Source organism: Aspergillus alliaceus (genome assembly GCF_009176365.1).
Source record: "Aspergillus alliaceus strain CBS 536.65 unplaced genomic scaffold BDW43scaffold_2, whole genome shotgun sequence".
Taxonomy (NCBI): Eukaryota; Fungi; Ascomycota; class Eurotiomycetes; order Eurotiales; family Aspergillaceae; genus Aspergillus; species Aspergillus alliaceus.
Window position 1 is genome coordinate 583,165 of NW_022474685.1, and position 13,203 is coordinate 596,367.

At 48.4% G+C, this 13,203-nt stretch overlaps 5 protein-coding genes across 5 annotated transcripts; 4 read left to right on the forward strand and 1 right to left on the reverse strand.

The window, feature by feature from the left end:
* Positions 1-421: 421 nt before the first annotated feature.
* Positions 422-5,148, forward strand: pmcA (putative P-type calcium ATPase). The gene has a single exon (XM_032050423.1). The coding sequence runs from the start codon at positions 714-716 to the stop codon at positions 4,956-4,958; it is 4,245 nt and encodes a 1,414-aa protein (XP_031905755.1). The 5' UTR covers positions 422-713; the 3' UTR covers positions 4,959-5,148.
* Positions 5,149-7,362: 2,214 nt separating this feature from the next.
* On the forward strand, positions 7,363-9,132 carry BDW43DRAFT_319192 (purine-cytosine permease family protein; the record flags this gene model as incomplete). Its single annotated transcript, XM_032048858.1, has 4 exons — positions 7,363-7,755; positions 7,884-8,107; positions 8,176-8,935; positions 8,995-9,132. The coding sequence occupies 4 exons, from the start codon at positions 7,363-7,365 to the stop codon at positions 9,130-9,132; spliced, it is 1,515 nt and encodes a 504-aa protein (XP_031905756.1).
* Positions 9,133-9,902: 770 nt separating this feature from the next.
* On the forward strand, positions 9,903-10,986 carry BDW43DRAFT_260199 (uncharacterized protein). The gene has a single exon (XM_032040179.1). The coding sequence runs from the start codon at positions 10,094-10,096 to the stop codon at positions 10,553-10,555; it is 462 nt and encodes a 153-aa protein (XP_031905757.1). The 5' UTR covers positions 9,903-10,093; the 3' UTR covers positions 10,556-10,986.
* A 2-nt stretch (positions 10,987-10,988) lies between these two features.
* Positions 10,989-12,190, forward strand: BDW43DRAFT_260200 (uncharacterized protein). The gene is made up of 2 exons (XM_032040180.1): positions 10,989-11,453; positions 11,524-12,190. Exons 1-2 carry the CDS (start codon positions 11,145-11,147, stop codon positions 12,112-12,114), a joined length of 900 nt encoding a protein of 299 aa, XP_031905758.1. The 5' UTR covers positions 10,989-11,144; the 3' UTR covers positions 12,115-12,190.
* Positions 12,157-12,787, reverse strand: BDW43DRAFT_71226 (uncharacterized protein). The gene has a single exon (XM_032050424.1). The coding sequence runs from the start codon at positions 12,658-12,660 to the stop codon at positions 12,199-12,201; it is 462 nt and encodes a 153-aa protein (XP_031905759.1). The 5' UTR covers positions 12,661-12,787; the 3' UTR covers positions 12,157-12,198.
* Positions 12,788-13,203: the final 416 nt, after the last annotated feature.

Here is a 13,203-nt window from a genome sequence, read left to right on the forward strand (position 1 = left end):
GCTTTGTCCTTGTCCATTGGCCCAAAGTCCGGGAATCTGAGGAATATACGACGAACCGTACCGCTTTGTGTCTTTGTTGACTTCGGTTGGTAACCCAAGTGTTCTTGGTTTCCTTGTATGACTGACCTGGTCTGATTGAAGGCCTCACAAATTCGCGTGATATTCCTTGGCAGCCGCGAGCTTCACCTGCCGTTTGTTCTCTCTCTTTCAGGGCTCTCATGCGCTCATAAATGGTCTTATCTTGCCGATCTACTCTCATAACCGTGGACGTTTCCGGACTTCAGATCGCTATTTCCTATCATTTGATATCTTGACATCCCTCGAGTGAATCGCTTCTTCCCAGGATCCACTGCCCATCTTCTTGATAAATTGGATGCTGATCGCGACCGCTTTACATCGGTCTCACTGACATTCTTTGTATTCGGGTATACAAGGAGGAGGGTCGATAATCTTCTATCTTCAAATAAGCCACATGGATGTCTTGAACGACTGTTAGGTTTCTGCGAGCTTAGCCTGTTGCGATATTACCGCAGAAAATTACCCATTCTTCTTTCCACAAAAACTCGACCTTGTTTTTGATGATACGACGAGATACTCTTGATTGCTCCTCCGGAGCCGCATTCTTACTGATATCAATATCCCTTTCGTTTGAAACTCTCTTCGCCCTTGAGCGACCCACTTTCTACCAGAGCCGTTAAGCCCCTTGGACGATCATGTCGGATTCCAGATCGGACGGAAACGATGCGAAGCAATCGCAACCCCTGCAGCGGCCAAAGGCCCCCGAAATAAAAATCAACACCGACTTAAACGAGGAAATCTCACCGGGCATGCCACAGCCTACGTTACACATTTCTAGTGATAATGCCTTTGCGAATGACACGAGCGCTCTTCTAAACAGCGGCAGTGTTTCGCCCTTGGACGGGCCTTCAGGAGGCTCAATACGTTCTTTTTCGTCTGACCCACGCGACCACGAGAGTCGACCGACCTCTCCGCACAACGTTTCGTCTCCTACATCCAATATGAACGACCCTATCTCTCAAACTCAATTCCTGTCAGTTCCTGGCAAGTCGAACCGATCTCGCGGAAATTCTTTGGAGTCGGAGGACACACATCAGTCGTCTAGCACATATGGAGGCGATACCTATGTGCCAACAGCATCCCAGGGATCTCGGGCGGATTTATCAAAGAATATAATCATGAATGATGAGGATGCTTTGAAGCCAGATCCAGGCCGCGAAGATGACTTTACGGTGGAGGATAACAAGTTTGCCTTCTCTCCGGGTCAGCTAAATAAGCTCCTAAACCCTAAGAATCTTGGTGCATTCCATGCCTTAGGTGGGCTGAGAGGATTAGAGAAGGGGCTACGGACGGACACCAGCAGTGGGTTGAGTATGGACGAGACGATGTTGGATGGAACTGTGAGCTTTGAAGACGCAACCTCGGATGCTTTGGTGGAAACAGAGCAAACGGCTACATCTCAGCCACTGCGGCAGCCGACCAGATCTAGCACAGATATTGCCAAACAGTCTAGCAATGGATTCGGGGACCGGAGGCGTGTCTATGGAAACAACAAACTACCCGAAAGGAAGCCCAAAGGCATTTTGGAATTAGCATGGATTGCCTATAACGACAAGGTCTTGATTCTTCTGACTGTCGCTGCCATCATTTCACTCGCTCTCGGAATTTACCAGTCTGTCACGGCTAAGAATGGCGAGCCTCGCGTGCAATGGGTCGAAGGTGTTGCTATTATTGTGGCTATTGTAATTGTGGTGATAGTGGGTGCTGCGAACGACTGGCAGAAGGAACGCCAATTTGTGAAATTGAACAAAAAGAAGGACGACCGACAGGTCAAGGTAATTCGTTCGGGGAAAACGTTGGAAATCTCGGTTCACGATATCCTCGTCGGCGACGTCATGCATCTTGAACCCGGTGATTTAATCCCAGTCGACGGCATCTTCATTGGCGGTCACAATGTCAAATGTGACGAGTCCTCGGCAACAGGCGAGTCCGATGTATTGCGTAAGACTGCAGCTAATGAAGTCTTTCGGGCCATTGAGCACCAGGAAAACATCGCGAAACATGACCCTTTCATCGTGTCCGGTGCGAAAGTCTCCGAAGGCGTAGGAACATTCTTGGTCACATCCGTCGGGGTCCATTCGACATACGGAAAAACGATGGTGTCTCTCCAGGATGAGGGCCAGACGACTCCTCTACAATCTAAGCTGAATGTTTTGGCCGAATACATTGCGAAGCTCGGTCTTGCAGCAGGATTGGTGTTGTTTGTTGTGCTATTCATCAAGTTCCTCGCTCAGCTGAAAACGATTGACGGTGCTGATGAGAAAGGCCAAGCCTTCCTTAGGATTTTCATCGTCGCCGTGACGGTCATCGTTGTCGCTGTTCCCGAAGGGCTGCCTCTGGCTGTCACACTAGCGCTCGCCTTCGCCACAACACGCATGTTAAAGGACAATAACCTGGTGCGACTTTTACGGGCTTGTGAGACTATGGGAAATGCGACAACCATTTGCTCTGACAAAACTGGCACGCTGACGGAGAACAAAATGACCGCTGTTGCTGCCACTCTTGGAACAACCTGCCAATTCCTCAAGTCCTCTTCCAAAGGACCGGGTGAGAACAGCGATACGCACGAGCCTTCAGATGCCTTGTCACCCTCTGAGTTCGTCAAAAGTCTTGCCACTTCAGTTAAGGAGCTCTTACTTGACTCAATCGTACTCAACTCTACTGCATTTGAAGGGGAACAGGATGGGATTATGACGTTCATTGGATCGAAGACTGAAACAGCGCTTTTGAACTTTGCGAGGACCTACCTCGCCCTGGGTTCAGTTAGTGAGGCGCGGGCCAATGCGGAGACTGTTCAGATGGTACCATTTGATTCCGGTCGCAAGTGTATGGCGGTGGTGATCAAAATGGGACCTGGCAAGTACAGGATGTTGGTTAAAGGTGCAGCGGAGATTTTGGCTTCGAAGTGCACGCGTATCATTAACGACCCGACACAAGACCTGTCCGATCGCCCATTGTCCGATAAGGATGGGAGCACTTTGAATACGACGATCGTGCACTATGCGTCTAAGTCCTTGAGGGCCATTGGCTTAGTGTACCGCGATTTCAAACAATGGCCGCCTGAAGGAGTACGCAGACAGGAGGACGACCGAAGCCTCGTAGACTTTGACTCTGCTTTCAAAGACATGATCATGCTGGGGGTCTTTGGCATTATGGATCCCCTCAGAGCTGGCGTGACAGAGTCCGTTCAACAATGCCAGCGAGCTGGCGTGTTTGTCCGAATGGTGACTGGAGACAATATTAATACGGCCAAAGCTATTGCTGAGGAGTGCGGCATTTTTACACCAGGAGGGATTGCAATCGAAGGACCCTCCTTTCGCAAACTTAGCAGCGCTCAGATTCACCAGATTATCCCCCGGCTGCAGGTTTTGGCAAGATCTAGCCCTGATGACAAGAAGATCCTGGTTACTCATCTGAAGAAGTTAGGTGAAACGGTTGCGGTCACTGGCGATGGAACAAACGATGCCCAAGCCCTTAAGACAGCTGACGTCGGATTTTCCATGGGCATCGCGGGTACCGAAGTCGCAAAGGAGGCGTCGGATATCATTTTGATGGACGATAACTTTTCCTCGATCATCAAGGCTATGGCCTGGGGTAGGACTGTGAACGATGCGGTCAAGAAATTTCTGCAGTTCCAGATTACAGTCAATATCACCGCAGTTCTTCTAACATTCATTTCAGCAGTAGCCAGTGCCAGTGAGGAATCGGTCCTGACCGCAGTACAGCTTCTGTGGGTCAATCTTATCATGGACACCTTTGCAGCGCTTGCTCTAGCGACCGATCCTCCATCTCCGCACGTTCTCAACCGCAGACCTGAACCCAAATCTGCTCCGCTCATCACGCTCACAATGTGGAAGATGATCATTGGCCAAAGCATTTATCAAATGGTTGTCACGCTCGTCTTGAATTTCGCAGGAGGCCACTTCGGTTACGAAGGCACCGTTCTGTCCACAGTAGTATTTAATGCGTTCGTTTGGATGCAGATCTTTAACCAGTGGAATTCTCGCCGTTTGGACAATGGTTTCAATATCTTCGAAGGCATGCTTCGCAATTGGTGGTTCCTTGGAATTCAGGTGATCATCATGGGAGGACAGGTCCTGATCGTTTTTGTTGGCGGCCATGCTTTTTCTGTTACTAGAATCAATGGCGCGCAGTGGGGGGTCTGTTTGATTTTGGGTGTGGTCTCTCTTCCAATCGGAGTTCTCATCCGACTGATTCCAGATTGGCTTATTGAGAAACTCATCCCAACTTCCTTCCATCGCAAGAAGGCCCCTCAGCTTTTGGTTTCTGACGAGGATCGCTTCGAGTGGAATCCTGCTCTTACAGAGATTCGGGATCAGCTTACATTCCTTAAGAGGGTCCGCGGGGGTCGGTTGAGACACCTCAAGCACAAACTGCAACACCCACAGGAGTTCCTTCCAAGATCACGAAGCGGCTCACGGTCGTCACGGTCAAGAGAGAACTCAATCCCTGGAACACCTGTTAACGAACGTAGCAGCACCCCATCTCAGCCTCCTACTCCGGCGGCTCGGTCTCGCTCAAACTCAGCATATACTACAACGGCAGCCATCATGGCTGTCGTGGCTGGAAGTATTGGGGGCTTGTCGCCGACTCAAAAGGCCCCAGCTGACGGGGAGCCATTCAAGGTCGACTCCACGCCGCATGGGGGGTTGGAGAACCAGCAGGGCATTGAAATCCACCCCGGGACTGCAGCAGACGATCGAGTTGTAGGAAACTATCTTTCAACATCCACGACACCCCCAAGCCAAATTCCAGACCTTCTACCACACTTTGAACACGCCCCTCCTCGGGCTCCATCTAGCCGCAGCATGAGGTCTACATCCGCTCACAGCCGATCCACCTCTCGCAATGGAAGTTGACCGGTTGTTATAAACATCCTTTTTACCTCCTTAATAATACCACGTGATACGTTACCGGTCCTTTAACTGAGACCGTCCTACAGCGATGTATTATGAACCTGTCGTTTATACGGCCTTTTGATATCTTTTTTTTTCTTAGCTCTTTCTGGGTTGGCTGTTTTCTTCCGATAAAGCACCGTTACTACGTCTTTTAGCCATTCTGCTTTTCCTGTGCTTATAGATTCTCTATCTTGTTTCACCCCTGTGTTTCCAGCTATTTGTTCTTGCTCTATTGTATGATTCGCGATCCGTTGGGCGCACAATGGTGAAAAGGTCTCATTTCTGTTTCTTATAGACTCTCATTTTACTAGTACACTACTACGGTCCCGGCGCAAGCGAGGATGCTTTGTTTATTACCCCCTTGTACATATCACATCAATCCCCACACCCCCACCCACAACCTCCGGTTCGTTGGGTCAGGGATGGTTAATTACTATCAAAAAAGACATTTTTTATTTGCTTCATATCTTTAATTTTCTCTTTGTTATTCTTCATGAGCCGGTTTTGGTTTACTTGTCTTAGTTACCCTTGTACTATTATTTTGGCTTGAGCCATGGCTATGAATTCAGTAGGTTCTGATGCTACGCATTATTTTCTGCTTCTAAGTAGTCTCACTTGAGAGTATGTTTATGTAGAGTGAGTGACTTTTGAAAGAGTCACTTGCTAGTTTGTTTGTTTGCGTGCCTCTTGTTGTTGATCCTATTCGTGGCTTGTTTATACATCTTTTCGGTCTGGGTTTCTGGGTTCTTCAACCGTATGCGTTCGGGGTTATGTTCTATAGAGCCTTCAGATATTAAGGCTGAATAGAGCACTCAGGATTCTAGATTTTTATTCCCGGGTAATCGACTTGGAACGGAAAGGTAGAAAAGTAAAAGGATACTGGAAATATCCGTGGTAGATCACTGCTGATGTATCTGTAGTCAATGGGGCCCCCTCAATAGGCATTGAGATGTGGCTCGTTCTGTAATTTGGATCAAAGGCCTTGTTTTCTTTCTTCACCTTCCTTTCTTCGTCTTTTCCCCTTTAGCATGTATGCTTGGACTTATGTATAGAAGTTCTGGGTTTGATAACTATGTTAAGGTTGTGGGCTGGCGCTGGAATGCGTGTAGAGATGGATAGTTGTGGGTTTTGTTAGATACGGAGGAGACCGCAGAAAGATACTAGCATAGACATGCAGTATAATGGGTTTTGGAGGCTAATCTTCAGGTTTCTGTTTCTCAGATTCTTTGATAATTGTAGCTCTGTCACCTGGGTAGACAGGGTTATACATGGGATGACTTGAGGCTGACCACGGCATTGGGCTGTGATTCCGACGCTTTCTGAAACCAAGAAAACTTGACAGCAGCCTGACTATGTTCCACTAGTTCTGTAGTCATAATTAAGTCATGTGTGATCTGCAAGGGCGTGCTATTCTCGATTCAGTAATAGGAGCCACTTACCGGGGATATGCGTGAACGAGGGGCTCCAAAATGCACTCTCTATTCTTGGATTGACCACATGTCGGAAATGTACGCGGCGAGCTGAGCAAGACTTGGGGTGCCTGTTGCAACAAGAAGGTCCCTCGAGTCAGGTTTCAGGGATGATCATATCATCATGTTCATACTTGTCAAACTCTCTTCGACCGGTTGGTCTGAGCCTCGGGATTTTAATGAACATCCTGTCCTCATGCCTTGAGCTACGTTGCATCTTGCTCACGCTCTCTCCTTGCTTGGTTGGTACATACCAGACGACCGCCTTGGAGAGCTTATTTCCAATATGAGTAATGGAATGTGAGGTGCATGGCGATGCGACGAATCACGGTGCTAGGATGATCTGCACCGCTTTAGCTTGAATGTAATAGAAGTGATCCAGGTGTTTGAAATAAATCATTGACTGGATGACTATGTCAGCGTAGGGAATTTTATAAACCCGAAAATTCCGAGCCCTTGTTTGGGCGTCGGATCCTCTTCCTCCTCTTCCGATGGATGGGGGCTGACTTGGCTTTCATAGAAAGCTCTACCCTACCGTATGGGCATTTGTAAGATGAGCTTGGAGCTCAGGACCGTGCGGCAAAAGGTGCAGGGCCCCGGTTCTGTGTACACACTAGCTGTGGAATGCTAGTATCAAGTAGGGCAGGTGATAGGGTGATGTCAGCTAGCACTACTGCGAGAGCACCGTACTCCTTGACTGGAATTTTCCCCCTTCTCTCCTGCGCAGATTTTTGTCCCTATATATATCGTGGAACGTTGCGCACCTTTGCCGACTACCTTCATTCGGCAACTTGTGGCTCGGTCCAGCTTTCGCTCTACTGTTTCCCGCAAGAAGGATCAGAGAAGTAGGAAGACCCGGCTTTTTACTGAGTAACAGCCCAGTCCTGAAAGCCAGTATGGTGTCTGAGGCTGAGAAAGCTCGCATATCTCCTTCTCTTCAGAGTGTTACACAAGAGGAGTTGGGAGATCAGACGCCTTTGAACGCACATCACAGATCGAGATACCAACGATGGGCGGGAAACATCAAGGGCCTCGAGGCCCGTGGAATTGAGCGAATCCCGGTTGAGGAACGCTTGAAGGCTAACCCATCGATATCGCTTCATATGCTGCTTATGTGGTTCAGCATGGGGATGTCCTTAAACAACATGGTCGTCGGATCGATGGGAACACTGGTTATGAAGTTAAGCTTCGCAGATGCTGCTCTCTGCGCAATATTCGGAAATCTTTTAGGAGGCTTGACGGTTGGGTACATGAGCACCTGGGGGCCTAGAAGTGGGAATCGCACTCTTGTATGCTACCTCCATTGCGCATAATTTCTGTTCGTCCCTTTCCCTCCTCTCCTGCATTCGCCCCTAATTTGCTTGTTTCCACGTCACAGAAGGAAGAAGCATACTCACGCCTCATTTACCTCCGATAGATAGTGACCCGATATTTTATGGGGTACTACCCTAGCAAGATCTGCTGCTTGCTGAACGTGCTTACGAACTTGGGGTATGGAATGATGAATTGCATGATCGGCGGCCAATTACTATCAAAAATATCAGGCGGGAGCGTATCAGTCGCCGTTGGTATAATTATTGTCGCGCTTGCGAGTTTGGTGATGGCTACATTTGGGATGCAGATCTTTCAGTACTATGAAAGGTACGGCCCATCCGTTCTGATCCTGCCAGGTTCGCCGGTACTAACTCTCGACGTTGTGTGCACTGCAGATATGCCTGGTTCCCGCAGTTGATGGTACTTTGCATTATCACCGGTTCGGCAGGGCCCCAGTTTGATTTCCAGAGCCCGTCGGTGGGTTCCTCGGGGGAAGTCAATGCCAAACGTCTGGCATTCTTCTCTCTGTGTTTGTCTGTGGCCCTCTCATGGGCACCGTTAGCTGCAGACTATTATGTCTACTATCCGCCCACTATAAGAAAATGGAAAATATGGTCAATGACAACGATTGGTGGATGTCTGGCGATGATCATCACTCTTCTACTTGGAGTCGGTCTCGGAAGTGGTGTGGCGAACAATCCAAGATGGGCTGCGATATATGATGGTACTCCCGGAAGCTTATTGATGGCTGGTTATGGTAGACTTGGCGGCTTTGGCAGGTTCTGCGCGTTCATCAACGTTGTGACGGTAGTTTCCAATAATGCCCCGGGCTCATATTCCATGGCTATGAATTTCCAGATGCTCGGACATGTGTGGTCGAATATCCCCCGTCCTGTCTTCACTATTACCACCACTGTGGTATACACGGCATGCGCCATTGGAGGCCGTGACTTCTTGTACGAAATATTCAAGAGCTTCCTGCCACTTATTGGTTATTGGGTTGTCATCTGGTTCACAATTGTTGCGGAGGAAGACTTGCTCTTTCGACATGGAGGGTATGACTGGTCTGCGTGGAACTGCAGGCAGAAGCTGCCAGTGGGGGTCGCTGCTGGCCTAGCTTTCCTAGTTGGCTGGGCGGGAGCAATTGTAGGAATGGTATGTTACATTATTCATCTGCTTGAGATCACTGCTGACTCTTGTCCTCTTCCTGATAGGATCAAGTGTACTATACGGGACCGGTCGCGAACGCGGTCACTGGAGGCTGTGACCTAGGAATATGGCTCGGTTTCGGCTTCACGGCCCTCGCTTTTCCCCCACTAAGAATGCTGGAGTTGAGGGTGATTAGCCGCTAAGAGAACATGGATCACTTCTTTAAAATGCCTCCCACAGGCGTTCATGGCGATCCGTATGGTAGAACGTTTGATTTCTGATTCATCCGTTATGCATATTGGTGTTGTGCCTCATACACCTCTGATGAGCCCTCTGCATGAGATAATGGAATGAATTTAAGCAGAGAGACACGAGTCAATGAACCCTGTATGTACGTTCGCATGACTGGTCATGCCCTCACGCTGTGTACAATAGATTGAAGATACATGTTAGAGGGTTGTCTTTTCAACTTGGAAATAGACACCTTTGCAAGATTTAAAATGTATACTTTTTGAAGGATCTATTGGAGATAAATCGTAATTCTTTCCTCGCATTGCTTATGCGAAGCACTCTATATCAGTTGCTCAGTGATAGTTGCCACTCAGTGTCACATCTAAACAGCCTGAGTGGAGGCCCACGACATTAGAGAGGACATGTAGGCGTACTTAGACTGCGACAATAGGACTTTATAGAAGCTCAACAAACCAGATGATGAAGCTTCCTATTGTCCAAAGGTTGGAAGCATTATGAGAACGGATGAGATTTGGTTTAATTCAAGTGAACTGCGGAGCTAGCCTAAAATTGGCTAGGGCACCAAGTGTCCACAGAAACCCTAGTAATGATGTGAAATATATAGCCTGACGTTCAAACATCATAATATCAGACTAATACTAGTACAATACTGTAATCAATGTTACTACCAATGCACCGCACTGGTTGCAAGGGTATCTCGGTGAATAAATAGGGCCGAAGAGTGCAACGCCTCCATCTCGCTTCTCAATACTGCGTCTTTCCTTCGGTGCCTTCTGAATATCACTCATTTATTTCGCCAGTGTACCTTACTCGGACACTAATTCAGCCCAAAATCTCCAAATCATACAAAAGGCAGTGTCTCTTATCGATCATAAGACAGCATTGGAGAACAGACACACGCAGGGCAAAAATATGTCCGTTGAAGCAGATGAGGGGGCTACTAGTCTCCCAAACCCGAGCCAAATTGCCTCAGTTACTTCCAAAGAGACATTGATGCCCGATGAGCCTCATGCCATCGACCCTTCGCACCTGACTACCCCGGAGAAGAGACTCTACGATTTCTTATGCTCCCAAGGATGGACTGAGACACAGTGTTCTTGTTACTTCGCTGATATCGAGGCGATGAAAGAGGCTCTTTCCCACCATTTCTACTCGCAAGGTTGGAGCGACGATCAAATGCAAGCTCTTCACGAGCGCTGCCTGATAGAATTGCCGGAGAATTTCCCGGCTCCTAAAGGTGATGCCGATCAAGAAGATCTGCAGATGCAACTGAGGTTAGTGGAAGAAATGAATCGTAGAAAGGCGATTGGGGAGCGCATGTACCCATCAACTCGGACTATGCGAACGGGGATTGCTGAGGAGAGAGGGGTTTGAGTTGCAACTCCCTCAAAGCATTATCATTATTATATATGACCATCTATCTTTGCTTGGCCGGTATATATCTGGGGAAGAGAGAAATGCTGAATATTTGATATGCCAGATAGGCAAGAAGGAGTATGTACGCAGAGCTGGTGAGGTAGCTTGAGTACTAGTCAATAGAGGTGAATACTTGGGAATCAACCACTTTCCCTTGACTCTTGCCTTACACACGTCTAATATACAAAGCAAGCCTGCATAAAAAGGGCAAGCTCAAAAGGTGGATAATCTAGGAAACGTAATATGTCCGTTTAGTGAGGCCGTGCATGATATAAATCATAAATAATATAGAATTGTACTTGTCCCGTGATGTGTAAGTAGGTCCTCATTCTCATTATTAATGTATGTTAGATGAATGCTTGGCGAGCTGAACACGAGGCTGGTCTCCCTTTTCGACTCCACCTTTGATCTGCCCAACCTTTGTCTTCACCATCTCAACTGAGAGCTCTTGTGGCTGAGGCTTATTTATGGCTTTTGGTACCCTGAAGTGATACCCCTGTTCGGACTATTTTGCCATCTTCCGGGTTAGGTTACATCAGTAGAAGCCATGGGGAATGAGAGCCAGCCTCTTACGGCTGGCATGAACAGCTTGCCAATAACCCTGCAAACGTTTCTAGACACTACTACACCTCGCCAGCTGCTTCCATATGCTCTCGCTATTCTGTTAGCGTATCCATTCTTGGTCTCGTTGTTTCGATTTCGCCGATCCCAATGGCTGCACCAGAAGTACCGGTACCCCACTCGGGAATCCCTGGCTAAAATGACTGACGACGAAGCTTGGGAGATCCAGAAAGTGCTCCTACAACTGGAATTTCCTTTCCTCTTCGTTAAAGCCCTCCAATTTGCTCTTTTTAGGGTTCGGCTCCTCTCCTTTCATCTGATTGGTTTTCTATACTTGTAGGAACCTAAATTGACCCAAGTTGCAGACCTACGGAATCCCCACTATATCCGGGCTGCTCACCAAGACCAGCCAATTCTCCAACCCGGAGACATCTTACAAGCGCTACGCAGACACTAGTGCCCTAATCCAGGAATTTATAGGCAATGCTCCGTCTTCAAAACGCACCATCACAGCCATCGCTCGTACGCGTTTCCTCCACAATGACTATCGCACCTCGGGCAAGATCTCCGAGAATGACATGCTCTACACGCTTGGCCTCTTCGCCATCCAACCCATACGATTCATTGAGAAGTACGAATGGCGCCAGCTAACCGACCTCGAGAAATGCGCCATCGGCACATTCTGGAAAAGCCTAGGCGACGGCCTCGGAATTAGCTACGCGGCCCTCCCCTCAAACAAGGCAGGTTTCCGCGATGGCCTCCAATGGCTCGAAGAAATCATGGCCTGGAGCGACGCCTACGAGGAGAAGTGCATGGTCCCCGACGTCAAGAACCGGGAGACGGCCGATCAGACCACCGCCGTGCTACTGTACATGGTCCCGAAGCCGCTCGAGCATGTCGGGCTGTACTTCGTCTCCTTCATGATGGACGACCGGCTACGACGCGCCATGCTGTAAGTGTGCCTGAAACGTAGTTCCCTCTGTGTAACGATTTAATTAACCCGATATAGGTACGACCCTCCGCCGGCATCATATGCTAAACTATTCTCTTCGCTTCTTTCCATTCGCCGTTTCGTCATACGGTACCTGTCGCTTCCGCGGCCCTATTTCCTCCGTTACACGACCTTCTCGGAGGAACCGGACGCGGATGACCGTATCTTTATCACTCAGTGGGATGCTGCGCCTTATTATGTTGAACCGACTTTTTGGAGTCGGTGGGGCCCCGTTGCATGGCTCACTTGGGCTATGGGTCGGCCTCTTCCCGGTGATCAGGGCGATAAGTATTACCCGCGGGGGTACTACACACCTGATGTAGGGCCTAAGTACTTTGAAGGAAAGGGGCGGGCGGCCCTGGACAAGTATATGCAAGATTTGAAGACTTCGCGAACAGGGAAGTGTCCATTTGCTGTTTAAGTGTGGACGGCCTGCGTTTCTATGGTGGATGGTTTGAATTCGATACCTATTTTTGCCACCCTCTAGGGGAACCTTTGATGCCTCAATCATGAATTATTTCTGCTATGATGTGATATGGCGCAGCTAGTGAAGAGAGCTTGATGATTCCATGTTGGAAAGTACTATGGGAGATTTGATACTGCAAATTGCTTGGTTGAAGAAAGGGAGCATATCTGAAGTTATCATAGCATACTAATATCTCGGGCACTTATTCTTCTACCTTCAAATATTCTAGGGACTTATTCTAAGAGTCGTCTGCGAGGTCGTCAGTAGTTCTAGCAGACTTGCATAGCTAGGCTATTTACATGGCTGCCATGCAATTTTCCTGTGAAGCACTGCTGGCAGAGCCAAGAAAGGAATACCATCGAATAGAGCAAAAGGAAACAAGTGAAAGAACGTCTTCCCGGCAATATATTGACTTTTACCCTACCTTAATCACTCGATTAACTTCTTTATTCGTCTTGATTGGTAAATTGCTGAGCCGCGCGCTTACGCTCCAGCCCACTGCTGCCTTTTAACATAGATCTCGCATGCATCAAAGGGTGAAAAGCACGAAGCCTACGCATATTAGGCAAAGTGAGGATATACGGAGTT